General features: G+C 37.6%; 2 protein-coding genes across 6 annotated transcripts; one reads left to right on the plus strand and one right to left on the minus strand.

The window, feature by feature from the left end:
• The first annotated feature begins 108 nt into the window (after window positions 1–108).
• Mbc (dedicator of cytokinesis protein myoblast city) lies at window positions 109–12,608 on the plus strand. Of its 5 annotated transcripts, none has more exons than XR_013086640.1 (22): window positions 109–570; window positions 1,129–1,367; window positions 1,462–2,207; window positions 2,329–2,485; window positions 2,562–2,732; window positions 2,795–3,175; window positions 3,247–3,462; window positions 3,531–3,853; window positions 3,932–4,280; window positions 5,291–5,389; window positions 5,652–5,842; window positions 5,918–6,268; window positions 6,354–6,630; window positions 6,694–6,941; window positions 7,033–7,164; window positions 7,245–7,524; window positions 7,592–7,815; window positions 7,890–8,502; window positions 8,579–8,688; window positions 9,014–9,139; window positions 9,679–10,107; window positions 10,209–10,335. XR_013086640.1 is itself a non-coding variant. In XM_076822355.1 (22 exons), the coding sequence occupies exons 1-22, from the start codon at window positions 528–530 to the stop codon at window positions 11,005–11,007; spliced, it is 6,000 nt and encodes a 1,999-aa protein (XP_076678470.1). In that variant the 5' UTR covers window positions 116–527; the 3' UTR covers window positions 11,008–12,608. The 5 variants fall into 5 exon arrangements, 4 of the variants coding, with proteins under 4 accessions (XP_076678470.1, XP_076678471.1, XP_076678472.1 ...); XM_076822355.1 differs by lacking the exon at window positions 9,679–10,107 and adding an exon at window positions 10,546–12,608 and having other exon boundaries at window positions 116–570; window positions 10,209–10,470; XM_076822356.1 differs by lacking the exon at window positions 9,679–10,107 and adding an exon at window positions 10,546–12,608 and having other exon boundaries at window positions 116–570; window positions 2,332–2,485; window positions 10,209–10,470.
• On the minus strand, window positions 12,546–14,823 carry LOC143374319 (uncharacterized). The gene is made up of 7 exons (XM_076822364.1): window positions 14,675–14,823; window positions 13,987–14,355; window positions 13,450–13,920; window positions 13,307–13,360; window positions 12,940–13,083; window positions 12,799–12,873; window positions 12,546–12,724 (listed from the first exon to the last, which is right to left on the minus strand). Exons 2-7 carry the CDS (start codon window positions 14,338–14,340, stop codon window positions 12,635–12,637), a joined length of 1,188 nt encoding a protein of 395 aa, XP_076678479.1. The 5' UTR covers window positions 14,341–14,355; window positions 14,675–14,823; the 3' UTR covers window positions 12,546–12,634.
• Window positions 14,824–15,175: the final 352 nt, after the last annotated feature.

A 15,175-nucleotide genomic window follows, 5' to 3' on the forward strand; every position in this document is an offset into this window, starting at 1 on the left:
GTTAAAGACAAGAATTTGTACACTCTTCGTATCTTGGCTAATTAAAAAATATAATGTAAACGTTTGATTGACCGATTGAAAGTTTGAAAGAACTTCCTTACATTCGTGTACAGGTTAGTGGGGTTGGTGGGGATGCCCCCATTCACGTGTCCTATGTAAAGAATCTTAACGAACCCTGAATCATAAAGAAAACGAAATTGATTGTTCCCATTAATGGTTTTTCAATTCGTAAGCATATATGCTCGCACCAGATGAAATTGAGGAATTTAATTTTTCGCGGTTTCTGATTCGAATGGAATCACGTGCGCGGGACACTGGAATATCTATGCGAGGCATGTGGTTCGTGGTGTATTTAGCTTGATGCGTGTTCTCATCACTGTGATAATATCGAGGCAGTAGCATCGTGGTTTTTCATTATAGTTGTGTTAGATGTCAAGATAAATGAGTCGTATTTTGCTCGCACAACGAACGTGCGAATCGAGATGTAATTAGTGTACATACGTTGTTATAATAAGTGTTCAATTAGAATGGCGATGGCATGGAAGCAGGTTAAAGAAGATTCAGGAGTAGGTGAGGAATAATTCGTGGAATATTATTAATTTGGCCTTTGTAAGGTCTAACATCCTGGGAGGTGCCCCGACCAGATAAAATTTCACTTCTTCTTTCGCGCGCGAAACATCGATTTTAAACAATTCCCTTGCCGCTGTTTCGCCTCCAGTTGCACGTAACTACTTTATTTCCATCATTCGGAAATGTTTAATCCACTTCTGACTATTCATTAAAACGATTTCTCGCGTCGATGACATTATCGTTTGCATAATATAATTGCATGACATATACGCTGTTCTTCTTATCCTCCTGTTACTTTACTACATTTCGTTCCATTCCACGAACTTATCGAAATTTAATTTACTTTCGAACGTACAGTGGATTTAATGGTTAAGAATTTGCGTCACGTTTCGTCACGTACACGTTCAGATAATTCTACGTAATATCGCATACGCGAAAATAAATAATCGATAATAAATATTCAGCTCTGTACCTCTTCCGCCCTATGTGTCCCTTTGACACGTAATATATAATAAAAGTGACACTGTTAAGTGTACCTAATTATCTATTATTACACAGCCATTCATAACTTCGCACACGGGACCCCCCATGCATTACGATTAACCGTAGGGGAAGTGGTGTATGTATTGGAGGAGTGCGGAGATTGGTACTACGGGCGTAGTAAATTTAAGGGAACATGTGGGATCTTCCCCAAGTCTTATATACATATTCAGCAGTCGATGAGTATAGATTGTTTGATACATGAGATTACTAATGTTTTGAGAGAATGGGGGCATCATTGGAAGCATTTATACATGGTTCGTATAATACAGTGTCGTATTTGTAATTGTTATCCCACTAATAAAAACATATTTGATAAAACAGAATTAATGTAATCACCTCTATTTACAGACTCATTCGGAACACTTCAAAACGATGCGGCAACAAATCCTAGAATTGATAGGGTACAGAAGCAAGATTTTAAGTGGCACATTGACAGTGGATGAATTGAAAGACATGAAAAGATTAGCGACAGCTAAAATTGATACTGGTAATCAGTTACTGGGTATGGACATGGTCGTTCGCGACGATCGAGGGAACGTTCTCAACCCCGAAGAAACGAGTACAATTCAATTGTATTATCATCATGAAACAGCTGCGGAGAGAATAAGAAAGGCGGCTATGGATACAGAGAAGAAGCCATCGAAGCCGCAAGCACCAGTATACTCGCATATCTTTTTTGTTAGCGTAAGAAACTTTGTATGCAAAATGACCGAAGACGTAGAATTATTACTGACGTTGTACGATGGTCGTGAGATGAAAGCAATCACCGAGAATTATGTTGTATCGTGGAGTAAGGAGGGACTTGCGAGAGACATAGATCAGCTTCATAATCTTAGAGTCTTATTCACGGACTTGGGCTCTCGGGATTTAGCGAGGGATAAAGTTTACTTAGCTTGTTACGTAATTAGGGTAGGAGGCATGGAAGCTAAAGATATTGATTACCGTCGATCGAGCGTCGCACAAATTAATCAGAAATCCAGAAGTACCGAAAACATGAGGAGGCCGTTCGGCGTAGCTGCGATGGATATCACTGTGTACATTACTGGTAAACTTGAAGGAGACTCGGATCATCACCATTTCATTCCATTTGTACAGTAAGCGGATAATTGTATTCTAGAATTGTAATTTATATTCTAATAAGTGCATTCATGAGAAACTTCTTGTGGATACAGTTGAGATAGATCTGTTTTGTTGGTCTCTTTCCTTTTCTTCCAGATGCTGTGAGAAAGAAAGTTTAGATGGCACGTTACGTAGAATTCTTACTCAAAAGGAAGCAAATACTCAGAAAAGCAGTAATGGCAATAATGGCAACTTTGCTGGTGGTCAAGGATTGTGGACCAGTTTAAAGCTGCTCAGAGGAGACCCGAAACAAGTAAACTGAATTTTCAATTTCAATGATAACAGTTTAGAATCAAATCTTGTAATATTAACAAGTATTCGGTTCTTAGGTACGGGATGAAAATCCTCATTTAGTACTTGGTAACGTTGCTATTGCAAGGAAAATGGGGTTTCCAGAAGTGATTTTACCAGGCGACGTGAGGAATGATTTGTACCTCACGTTAATTAGCGGTGAATTTAACAAAGGGTCAAAGTCTACAGATAAAAATGTTGAAGTAACGGTTGGTATCGTTTAACTTCTGGTAAAATGTTCGTGTGCATTATTATTCTGTTTCTTCGGCAGGTTAAAGTCTGTAACGAGTCTGGCACACCGATACCAGGTGTTATGACACTTGGTGGTGGAGCTTTACCGATCGATGAATATCGTAGTGTTATTTATTATCACGAAGATAAACCTAGATGGTGCGAAACATTTAAAATTGCCGTGCCTATCGAGGAGTTTAAACAAGCTCATTTAAAGTTCACGTTCAAGCATCGCAGTTCGAACGAGGCGAAGGATAAAAATGAGAAACCTTTTGCCTTAAGTTCTGTCAAATTGATGCAACGTAATGGCACAACGTTGCAAGATATACAGCACGAACTGCTAGTCTATAAATTAGACCAGAAGAAATACGAAGAAACTGATATCTCATATCTGAAATTGCCATCGACAAGGGGTGAATTGGTAAAACTGATATCCGTATAAGACTAATGTTACATATAAGAGTTGCCGAAGCTTGATTGTTGTTTTTCCAGGTGGAATTGAACGTTGAGAAGAAACCAACGCTGGGGGTACTTACCTTAAGTACCAAAGACAGTTTTTTGATAGCAACTAACATTTGTTCAACGAAACTGACACAGAATGTAGACTTATTAGGCTTATTAAATTGGGCGTCGCATAACACAGATTTAAAAGAATCTTTAGCTGCCTTAATGAAAGTTGACGGGGAGGAAGTAGTTAAGTTTTTACAGGTACGTAGAAAAAGAAATATGTATACAAATTTCGTAGTACACGCATATTAAACAGAATTTTCTTTCAGGACGTTTTAGATGCTTTGTTTAATATATTAATGAGTAATTCGGATAGCGATGTTTACGACGATATGGTATTCGAATGTTTGTTGTACATTATCGGTCTTGTGTCCGATAGAAAGTATCAACATTTCCAACCGGTATTAGATTTATACATATCTGAGAGTTTCTCCGCGACGCTCGCGTATAAAAAGTTGATTGCAGTATTACGTAAACGCATAGACAATGCAACTAATAATGACGGTCAGGAACGTGACGTACTTCTCAAAACTATGAAAAGTCTTCAATATTGTATGAGATTTGTTGTAGAATCTCGTCTTTTATTTACCGAGTATGTGCTTTAATGATTAATATTGGCGAGGAGTTCTGTACCGATTGTTTTCATTAACGTACTCGTATGTTATAATAGGCTAAATCAAGACGAAGAAGAGTTTTCTCAAACTTTAACGGAATTATTGAAATCTATTGTTGAGCTCATGAGACACGAAACGGACGGTACCTTACTAGTTCAAGGAGCTTGCCTTAAATATTTGCCAACTACCATACCTCATTTATTACGAGTATATAGTGGCAAACAGTTGAGCACAATTTTGACTGACTTGTTAGTCACTTTACCAGCGGGAAGATTGACCAAACAGAAAATGATGACAGTGAACGACATCGTTCACAGTCCTCTTTTCTTAAATGCTGAATGCAGGGCGATTCTATTGCCTAGGATTACTATTTTGGTTCGAGATTTGCTGGAAGCCAAAGAGGAGGTAAGAAACGTAATGTTACTGGATGTGAACAGTCTGATTTGTTAAGTTTTAGTGTGAAGAAAATGGGATGTTCAAGTTGCTCATTAAAGTGTACGTAAAATATGTAAAAGAATGCTGCTATTGATACATGATGATTTTCTTCGAAATTTAGGATCTTTTTTGAGCAACTCGATACATTTCTACCGAAGCTTCGTTCATGTTAATACCAATGTGACGTAACAAGGCTTAGACGCAGGTATATGTCTTGCATTTAAGGCATTAAAATTCTCCGTGCCATCTGTATGTTATAATTGTCATAGTCGAAATGTGAGCGGAGCTTTTCATATGCATTCGATACTTTTCTACCCAACTTATAAATAGTGCCATTATTTGTGCTTTCCGTGCAGCCTGACATCCTCTCGCCACGCATCTTTCTGCGAATCTTATTAATCTTGTTTTGTTTTCTTTAAATAGGATGTCTTTATTTTTATAGTATGACGTAGTCGAGCATAGTTAACACATACTATTTGAAACAATAGATTCAGTCTTTAAAACAAGTATAAAAGAACATAATGAAATCAAAGACATCCTCTGCAAAGTTCGATCAGAGCATGAAAATGTAATTACATTTCTACTTTCTGATGTAGCATGTACTCATTAAACGGTACCGCATCGAATCGACGCTTACCTAAGCTCATAAAATATACATCATTCTTCATACGTCTGTCTTTCCATTCTCTGCTGATCAGATGACATAGAAAACTACACTGCTCGGGGTAAGATGTTGAATGACTTGTTCAAGGGCAAATAGGCAATCTTTTAATCCTTCGGTCTTTCATAACTGTCCTATTGCTTAGGGGCACTGCATCCTTCTTGCATGCAGTTCTACGATGCAATCTCGATCAGGTGATGGACGATATTGAGGATATAATTGTATTTTTTGTTATGCGTCAACTGGCATTATATTCTGACTAACATAGGGCTGTTTCATTTTTGTGTTTGGTTTGGTTTTGGTTATTGGCCTATAAAAGGGGCTGTCAAGTACGCCTGGAAAAAGCGTGGCGAAGGTAGCCAGGCTGCTCGGCGAAAATCGACATCGACTCAACCAGCATCGCGGCTATTCCGAGGAGGTAATTGCTGTGATATAAACATGGCGAGTTTAAACACGCGTCACTTACAATTTAATCTTGGATTATTGGCATGACGATTGCTAATGATATGAGAGATTTACTGATCTACTTAGGATAAGTACTTTATGCTAGATTTCTAGGAATAGTGAATATTGCCATGTTCAATCTTCTCTTTTCTATTTCCGATTAAGTTTTCACAAGGATATAAGTAAACGATCTGCAACGATGATATGGGATACGTGTCTGTCTTATGTTTACATAGGTAGAATTGTGTGTCAAGATTTTATCTGACATCTTGGAATTAACATTTAGGAAAGATATAGGAAGCACGATGCAAGATGTGAAAGAAATTATGCTCACAGCTCTAAGGACTATCATACAAACAGTTATATCAATGGATAGAGAGAATCCGTTGGTAGGGAATCTGGTTTCTGTTATGTTAGCGATATTCAGGTAATAATTAAGCTACGAATATAAATCTCGTACATCGAACAGCGTCTAACATTTTATCTGAATATTCTGTCGCAGACAAATGACGCAACATCATTACGAAATCTACATAAATCACTTTGGAACTAAATTCGATTTGCTCGATTTCCTTATGGAAATATTGTTAGTGTTCAAAGATTTAGTGTCGAGAAGCGTGTTCGCAAGCGACTGGTGTGAAATGATTATGCTTCAGAACAGCATAATCTTAAAGTCGCTACGCTATTTCTCGGGCACTATCAGGGATTATTACTTCACTGAGTTCGAGCAGCAGGCTTGGTCAAACTTCTTCCATTGTGCAATCGCTTTTTTAACACAACCCACTTTACAATTGGAGACGTTTACACCATCGAAACGCAATCGCATCGTTTCCCGTTACAATGACATGCGAAGGTACGTGCCTTCGCGCGAATTTTTTCAGAAGTTCAACACACATTTATGTATCATAAATAATGTTGAAATTTTTCTTCCCGCACAGGGAGACCGCCTTTGAAATACGATCGATGTGGTTCAATCTGGGACAACACAAAATATTGTTCGTTCCTGGCCTGGTCGGGGCAATATTAGAAATGGCATTAATTCCTGAAAGCGAATTGAGGAAAGCGACCATACCCATATTTTTCGACATGATGCAGTGCGAATATTACAGTTCGCGTATCGTTGAAGGATACGGCGATACGAAAAGGGATCCTGCTCATATAAAAGCGAACTTTACGGAATACGAAAATGAGATGATCGCGAAATTAGATATTTTGGTATGACGATTATTAACATATTTTTCTATCAGTTAGCCATGCAATATATTTATATTCTAATAGGTGGAGGGTGGGAGAGGAGATGAACAATTTCGTTTACTTTGGATCCAAGTGATGGGTAATCTCTGTGAGAATCACTCAACTCTGCGAGAACAGGGTTTACGTTTCGTCGACACAGTAGCGAAACTCATGGAACGTTTATTACAATATCGCGATATCATTCACGCCGAGTCTCAGGAACATAGAATGCTGTGCATTGTAAACTTGTTAGAATTTTACTCGGAAATAAATAGGAAGGAAATGTACATCAGGTATTCGTGCAGTTCCTGTATTTTTAAATCTGGTGTGTATTGGATAGATATACAACTTCCACTAATATTAAATTATATTTCTGTTTCATAGATATGTGAACAAGCTCTGCGAATTGCATCTAGAATGCGATAATTATACCGAAGCAGCGTATTCTTTGAAACTTCATAGTCAACTACTCGCATGGAGTGACCAACCATTGCCACCGCTTTTAAGATCACACAGGTGCCGACACTAGTCCCAGTTAATTTGTTAATATCACACGTAATTCTCAAGTTATGTGACTGTAGTTTTTCTGTACACAGATACTTATCCTGTCAAACGCATCGTGAATTGAAAGAAGCACTTTACAACCACATGATCGAGTACTTTGACAAGGGTAAAATGTGGGAATGCGCACTCGCGGTGTGTAAAGAGCTAGTCGCACAATACGAAGAGGAAACGTTCGATTATTTGCAGCTGTCTGTACTTTTAAGGCGCATGGCCAAATTTTACGATTCCATAGTAAAGCAATTAAGACCGGAGCCTGAATATTTTCGAGTTGCATATTACGGTCGGGGGCATCCTGCGTTTTTACAGAACAAAGTAATCTACGCTAAATTATTACACATTTCCGTTACTTAATTATGTCTTACGAAAAAATTATTCCCAGGTGTTTATTTATCGTGGAAAAGAGTACGAGCGCCTCAGTGATTTTTGTTCACGGACATTGAACCAATTACCAAACGCCGAACAAATGAATAGATTGTGTCCTCCTACTCCTGAAATACTAGAGTCTAATTACCAATACGTGCAAATTAACCGAGTAGATCCATTAATGGATGAGAAAAGGCATCGGCTTAGTGGGAAACCTATAACAGCGGAAGCAGTACTGAGGTACAAGTCAGAGTCCACCGATGTCCAGTTATATCTTAACGAGATTTATATTAATTGCGATAATTGCGTTGAAGGTATCATCGAGTGAACGACGTCCAGCGTTTCCGATTCTCGAGACCAGCGCCAAAGAAAGATTTCATCTTGGCCACGGCAAGCTCTGGCGACAAAGAAAAAGAAACGAACACCGTTGTTAACAACGAATTCGCCTCGTTATGGTTGGAAAGGACAGTGCTAGTAACGAGCCATCCTTTACCAGGAATACTTAGATGTTTCCCTGTCACGTCCAGTGAGACATACTTGGTCAGTCCTCTTCGTAACGCGATCGAGACGATGGAAGCTACCCACACCGCGTTAAGAGATTTGATCGTGGCGCATAAAGCTGATCATAGTCTTCCATTGAATCCTCTCAGCATGAAGCTTAACGGTATACTGGACCCAGCGGTAATGGGCGGTATAGACAATTATGAGAAGGCCTTTCTCAATCCCGAGTACCGGAACTCTCATCCGGAAGAAAGCTCCGATCTTCTGAGGCTGGAAGGATTAATTGCTGAACAAATTCCTGTATTGGGTGTCGGTGTTCAATTGCACAAGACGCGCGCACCTCCTGAATTAACGCCGTTTCATCAACGCTTGGAGCAATGTTTCGCGTCCATGCGTAGCCAAGTAGAGGCAAAGTACGGAAAGCGGGTGAGTTATGATACTAATAGATAGAACGATTATTTAGCGAGGGGATTTTATTTGAAAAAATTGATTATTGTGGTAGACATGCGACTTGCAAATCGAAAGTTTAACGCAAACAGTTACAATGCGACGACCACAAGCCTCTAGAGGCGACAGCCATCGTTTATCCGAATCAAATATTGGGAATTCAGAGTAAGTATTGTATATATTGATACGTGTCATCATTACCTGCTGCAAATATAGCAATTACTTTTACTAACATTATCGTTGTCGCTCATGTGTTACCGCGATCGTTGAACTATGTTGGCTTTGGTACCGGGATTACGATCATAGTTGTCTTGATACAATATTCGTATTACATTGTGAATATTAATATGCATGCGAAAGTGTATAAAGTCGCTTAAATGTTTCGTAATACTTACACTTCATGCAAGACTGAAGGAAAGGCGTTCCGTAGACATTCCTTCGTATCTTTTGTTATAATATTATGTGGCTACTTTGTAATTATCTCGTTCAGCTGTGGAACTCACTCCAGGGTATCTTCTCTCACAAGATCCCAAGTTGCAACGTTCAAGTCGCTCGCATCATTCAATTTTAACAACAGTACACCCTCATCTGGTTCTCAAAACGTCAGTTTATCAAGGTAAAGACGTCACGACCACGTGCAAAACTAGCTTCACTATTTCATTACCTTGGTACTTCACTACAGTCTTGAACAATCACCACGACTATAATTATACGTCAACTACTTACGCATTCTACATCCATTATCTGTACGTTCATGCTGTTACATTATATCATGCGTACATTATGCACATATTTCAACTTCCTTATACCTTTCTTAGTCTAAAAACTAATTGGGCGTATACATTTAAATTAGGGGTATATACTAGAGCTGTTACTTTTTGACCCGTCGTGTACCCGGCTACCCGGAACAACTTCAAGCCATTGAATGTGGTATTGTTCGATCATTTTTGGCTAACATCAAATAATACCACAGGCAATAAAACATGCAATTGCTTGAAGTTGTTTCGGGTAGCCGGGTACCCGACGGGTCAAAAAGTAACAGCTCTAGTACATACCTCTAAACAGCGATTCAAAAATATTTCTTTAATTGTATACTCTCAGGTTCTCATTCCAAGAACGGTTATTAGAGCAATATATACATATATATGATTTCAGGAATACCGCTGTTGGACCTGATAAGCACAATATCTTATTATCCTTTCTTCGCACCTAGCATTTTTTGTATATGTATACACGTGTATATACATGTACAAATAATTTTTTCGCACTTAATCATTTGTACATATCGTGGCGAATTATCACGTTAATCTATTAATTTATTTTCCTTTCGCGTTAACGTTTATTTTACATCGTTAGTTACATGCTGTAAATATGGGAATATGAGAATTTGATAGTAATAGAAAGAAGATTTTGAAAGCCATATACGTACATATATGTTATATTTGTACATATTCGTTTACTTTCTTATTTTCTTAGACTTTATTCTCTATTTGCATGATATTTTTCTTTGTACCGTTTGTTATGTTATCATGTTTGTCCCTGGATTAAACATCTTTGCTAACAATTGGCCACTCGACTAAACAGGTAAATAGTAAATTGTTAAAACACTTTCAATGCTATTCTCACTGCTAACTTGTTTTTTCCTATAAAATTCATTATCTACAATGACGCTTCCCGGTATATAGGAATGCATCGATACGTTCGCATATCTTGTCTTCGGCATCCCTGCAAAAGGCATTAGGAAGTCCAAGCCCGGGGACGAACAAAAAGAAAGACTCGAAACGGAGGAGTTCGCGGAAGAGTGATTCAGCTGCTGCCGCGAAGATCGATCAACCTACGAGTCAGTGGTACACTACGACCGAAGTGTTGCAGGCTACTTCAACCCCTATCATCACACCATTAATATCAAGTTACCCCACTACTCCCATATTCGAGCTGCGTCAGGAGGTAATTTGAGTTTTTTTTTTCATCGGCGCGTGGTTTCTTGAAGAATAGAAAATCGAATAAAATATTTTTATACAGCTAACACCAAAGCGTCCACTGAGATCGGAGGTGGAGAAAGAAAGAAGAATAAGCAACCGCTTATCCGGACAAACTCAACATTATTTGAGGAACATAAATAATGGAATGGAGTCGAGCGGTTTAGGTAAGGGGAATAGGGACAGTATCGGCACGACAGACAGCACAGCGTCGGAAGATGATCCACCACCACCTTTACCCGTGAAAACTCGAGAGGCTGATTACTGTAATCTTCCAGAGGAGCTACCTGTTACCCATTGTGGAACGGGCAGCTTGAATAATTTGAATCGACCTCTAGCGCAGTGGTCAAAAAGCAAGCTCCCAACTCCTACAGACGATCTTGACGTACAAACGAAACCGCCTACACCGCCACCGAAACCAAAAAGACCACCTTATAACTTAAACAAGCTGGTACTTCCTTCGGGCGACATAAACAATTTTAGTCAAGACCCGTCCGTAACTTGACACAGATTGCACCATGATCATTTAACTTGCCAGTATACCGAGAATTACGTGTAATAATACGATATTTATACAAAGATTTAGGTTTCGCACTACACGGAGCTAGAAAGTTACCATTTACACTTTTTTCTTGTACCATCGTTTCTTGTATAAATAGGAGAGTATCTAGTAATGTTATCAATAGCAGAGCATTATGTAGGATCTTAACGCACCTTCAGGAACCTGAATGCGCTTATACGAATACCAATGGACCTGCACGTTCGCCTTTAGTCCATCCAATTGAGAAGCTTCCTGAGAAAACCATACATCACTGATAGACTGGTGATACAGGTATATGGAAGCACATTTGTATCGCAAATTTTCTACTCGATATTTTATAATTATATTTACGAAATATGGGCCTGAGATTTCCACGTATCCACAAATATTCATATACGTACGCGCGCGTATTTAAAGAGCTAATGCCATTGACATCGAAGTCTTTCACTCGTAAAAGACTTTTATTATTCGTCGTAAGACACAAATATAAAGTGTGCATAATATGCTGATTGGAAGGAGATATCACAATTTTTACTGCGTATTTTTATAGATTTTGATATTGGGCGTTTACAGTTTTTTCTACAGCGACATACTTTTGGAAGAATTTTACCGTTAGTGTTGCTAATTTTTTTTCTACTATTTTACCATCGACGTAAACATTCGAGGAGCTGTTCTTTAAGCTGAAAATACTTCTGGCATCTATTTGTTCTTGACGTTTCGATTTTTATAACTAGAAATCTGTTTATTCTATCTTTTTTTAGTTACGAAAGTAGCGTTTTTAACACGTAATCACTACCTAAGCATTACCAATCCATTGTGATTTAGTAGAGTAAGATCGAGAATTTATGTTTTATATACCAGTTGACAACAAGGCACGCATAGTTTTGTATATGTTAAATTATTCGAAGCAGTAGGAACACAATTTCACAGATTTGTGACATGGAAAGCGATGAATGATTAATTTCATACATAATGGACAACTGACACATTATTTTTATCAAATTTACAATATGCTTATTTATTGTATTACCGTATGATACCATGGCAGATTGTAATGAATGGAGTAAAAATTCTTACGCGGTTTCACAAAATTAATGTAATTCGTTATAAAGCACTACATATCGTTTAATAGAGACAATATCTTTTCGATCTATCAAGCATATATTGTTTAGTACAAAAGCAATCGCACGTTCGACTATAAAATATTATTTAATATTTTTGATTGCAATTATCACGTGAGTCTCATACCAAAGAGATTAGTGCTTTATTTAATTTGTTAGCAAGCTGTATGTACCATTTAAGAAATGTTATAAAACTTATCTACTTAAAACTTAATCGCCAACGGAAAATTATAACTGCATACGCGTAGTTTTAGTTCACTTCGTGAAATTTGCTACTAACAGCAAGAAAAAGATTGGTAACATACATTTAACGTGCCATTTGCTTTTTTTAACGATTACAGTGATTAATTTTAATTTAATTTAGGAACCAATGTAACAGCGTTGTACATCAAAACTGAAATTTATTTACTGTTATGCATAATACATAGTTATTTCTATAAAAATGAGTTTTTTGTAATTAATAATTTATCTTACGATACGGTGCACGAATCTTTCGAATCTTTTTTTTGCTTCCCTGCCGCAGGTGTCGGTGGATTTCGACTTGGCGAAGCATTCATAGCCTGTTTGACAAAAAATTTCATTAGTTTAAGGTAAAGTAGTGCTACACATATAACGATATAAGAAAGTGAATTACCTGCGGTGCGGTTCTCTGGAAGTCGTTATTTACTTTTACATTTTGTTGTTCAACCCATGACCATGCATTCGGATTCTATGAGAAATCGCGAAAATATTATATCAAGTTTTATTTATTCTAAAATACTATTTCTAATCGTACCGGCTTATTTTCAGGAACCGTCGTCGGATAATGTAGATTTGGATATAATGCATTATTATTAGATCCAAAATGTTGTGGAGCACTAGGTGCACAAGGAGCACTGGGGACATTGGGCACAATGGGGACATTAGGAACATTGTTATACTGCAACCAAAAAAAACATTTTTTATTTTTCCATTTCCAATTCTTTCATAAACGTTACAAAGTATAATTCTGTGTTCGATGAACCACAGTAAGGAGGCACGGCATGCATTCTCATATCATTGTCTTTTATGAAAATAGTTTAATTTTAAAACGAAAAGATGAATGTTCATAAGCAATGATAAATTAACATAAATTAATTTTCATTTCTCCAGATCTACTTTACCTGTTGATTTCCTCTCTGTAGGTTCAAATTATGAGGCGGAATACTGGTGTTTATCTGAAATAAATGAAAACGAGGATATGATTGTACGATTACCAAAGAATGAAAGAACAGTTATTTGGCAAATAACAAAATGAAAGATGTACTTTGGGCACATTTATTCCTCTCCTTTGATTGTCATTACCAGTTTGGCAACAAAAGGTATAATGATTACGTTCGCCACACTTTTCACACTTGAATCCCCAAGCGGGACAAGAGTAACTCGGATGCTGTTGCCTACATCTCCAACACCTCCTAGTTTCTTTATTCTTTAAATTCTGCTGACTTTGTTCGGGTACCTTTGTAATATTACAATTATTATTGGCATTCTCAATATTTGAAATGTGTGCACAATGGCTAGTAGGTTTTTTAACCTGGGCAGTGTTCTTCTTGAAAGCTTGAGTTTTTTGTTGCATAAGCGTTTCGTGCTCTTTAAAAGCTGTCGTTAATGCAAACAAATCCAAGTTTTGTATTTCAAACAACTTCTGTCTAAGATTTTTATCTTTTAAATCAGCGATTACTCTGTCTCTAATAAGACTGTTTGTTATATGCCCAAAGCTACAACTTGCTGCCATTTTCTAAAAATGAAAAGAGCATAATTCAATTATCCCTGCGATACGTAACAATTTTTAAGAGTAACTCACCTTTAAATCCTCTATGTATTCCTCGATAGATTCCTTATGTTTCTTGGACCTGGTGAAGAAGTTGTATCGGTCTACAACCTGCTTATTTTTACGACTGAAATGTGAATCGAGCTTCGCTAACAAAATATTTATATCATCTTTGTCTTTTGAATTCTGAGGAATAATTTTGTCTATAGCGTCTTGACCAACTTTCCCTATTTGACTTCTCAGAAGATAAGCTTTCAAATCGTCTGACTTCATTGAATTATTACTGGCCTCTAGATACAATAAGAAATCTTTCTTCCATCTCTGCCAATTTTCAGACATATCCCCAGCTTCGGACAAAGGCTGTGGAGGAGGTATGCACGCTTCCATAGCTGCAACAGTTTACTGTAACATTAACGCAAAATGGCATTGGCAAGAATTTATCTTTGGTCATTTTCATACGGTTTTATCAGGGTCGTGCTTTTATCTCTGTAATACAAAGCCTTATCTATAAAAACAATACCAGCCAAGTTACAGTTATCACGTCATTTTGAACTGTTTTGCTTCAATATGCATCTATATATATGAAGCAACGGGTGGCAGTTACACGCAACACTACTACTTAACAGATTCCTTCATTATTATAATTACGCGCGCTTCTACGAAGCAGATTAAAACCTGCAAGAAATTTTGTACATTTATATGAATTGTAATTATTACGTACGATACCCGAACAGATGATATAAAGATGTCGTTGAAGAAACAGTAGATAGCAGCTACAGACGCAAGTCGTTAGTCACGACAGTGCCATTAATGCGTCAACTTCTTGATACACTGATTAGTATTCAGTAGTATTGTACGATATTTGTTTAGGTAGGTATTCCCCGACTCAGCACAGTAACCAGATCGTGATTGGTCACAGCTTTATCCATGACGCATATTCGAGATATCGAATTTCTCAGTTAGTAGTAGGTATATAATAGCGAATTCAGACGGTCGCACTGGTGCGAATTTTACCCAATTGGAAGCGAAAGAGTTCGCACTCAGTGCGCACTAGTGCAGGTTGCCGAATGTGCTATAAGTTACATGCGAATGCATTCGTATTCATTTATAGCGAATTCGGTAACTCGCATTGACTCTGCACTGGTGCCAGAAAATGACTTGGATTGGTTGTTTCTGATAGAAACGAAGATAGCTCTATAAGAATCAACCAATCCAAGTTATT

Source organism: Andrena cerasifolii, chromosome 10, assembly GCF_050908995.1.
Source record: "Andrena cerasifolii isolate SP2316 chromosome 10, iyAndCera1_principal, whole genome shotgun sequence".
NCBI lineage: Eukaryota > Metazoa > Arthropoda > Insecta > Hymenoptera > Andrenidae > Andrena > Andrena cerasifolii.

What these genes read in the sequence shown, in the direction of transcription:
- Mbc (XM_076822355.1), top strand. Translation starts at nt 528, where the DNA reads ATGGCGATGGCATGGAAGCAGGTTAAAGAAGATTCAGGAGTAG. An exon ending in ATTGGAAGCATTTATACATG is followed by an intron (nt 1,368 to 1,461) that starts GTTCGTATAATA and finishes CTCTATTTACAG; the next exon opens with ACTCATTCGGAACACTTCAA. An exon ending in GTTATGTTAGCGATATTCAG is followed by an intron (nt 5,843 to 5,917) that starts GTAATAATTAAG and finishes ATTCTGTCGCAG; the next exon opens with ACAAATGACGCAACATCATT.
- LOC143374319 (XM_076822364.1), bottom strand. Translation starts at nt 14,340, where the DNA reads ATGGAAGCGTGCATACCTCCTCCACAGCCTTTGTCCGAAGCTGGGGAT. An exon ending in AATACATAGAGGATTTAAAG is followed by an intron (nt 13,921 to 13,986) that starts GTGAGTTACTCT and finishes TTTCATTTTTAG; the next exon opens with AAAATGGCAGCAAGTTGTAG. An exon ending in TCCAGAGAACCGCACCGCAG is followed by an intron (nt 12,725 to 12,798) that starts GTAATTCACTTT and finishes TTTGTCAAACAG; the next exon opens with GCTATGAATGCTTCGCCAAG.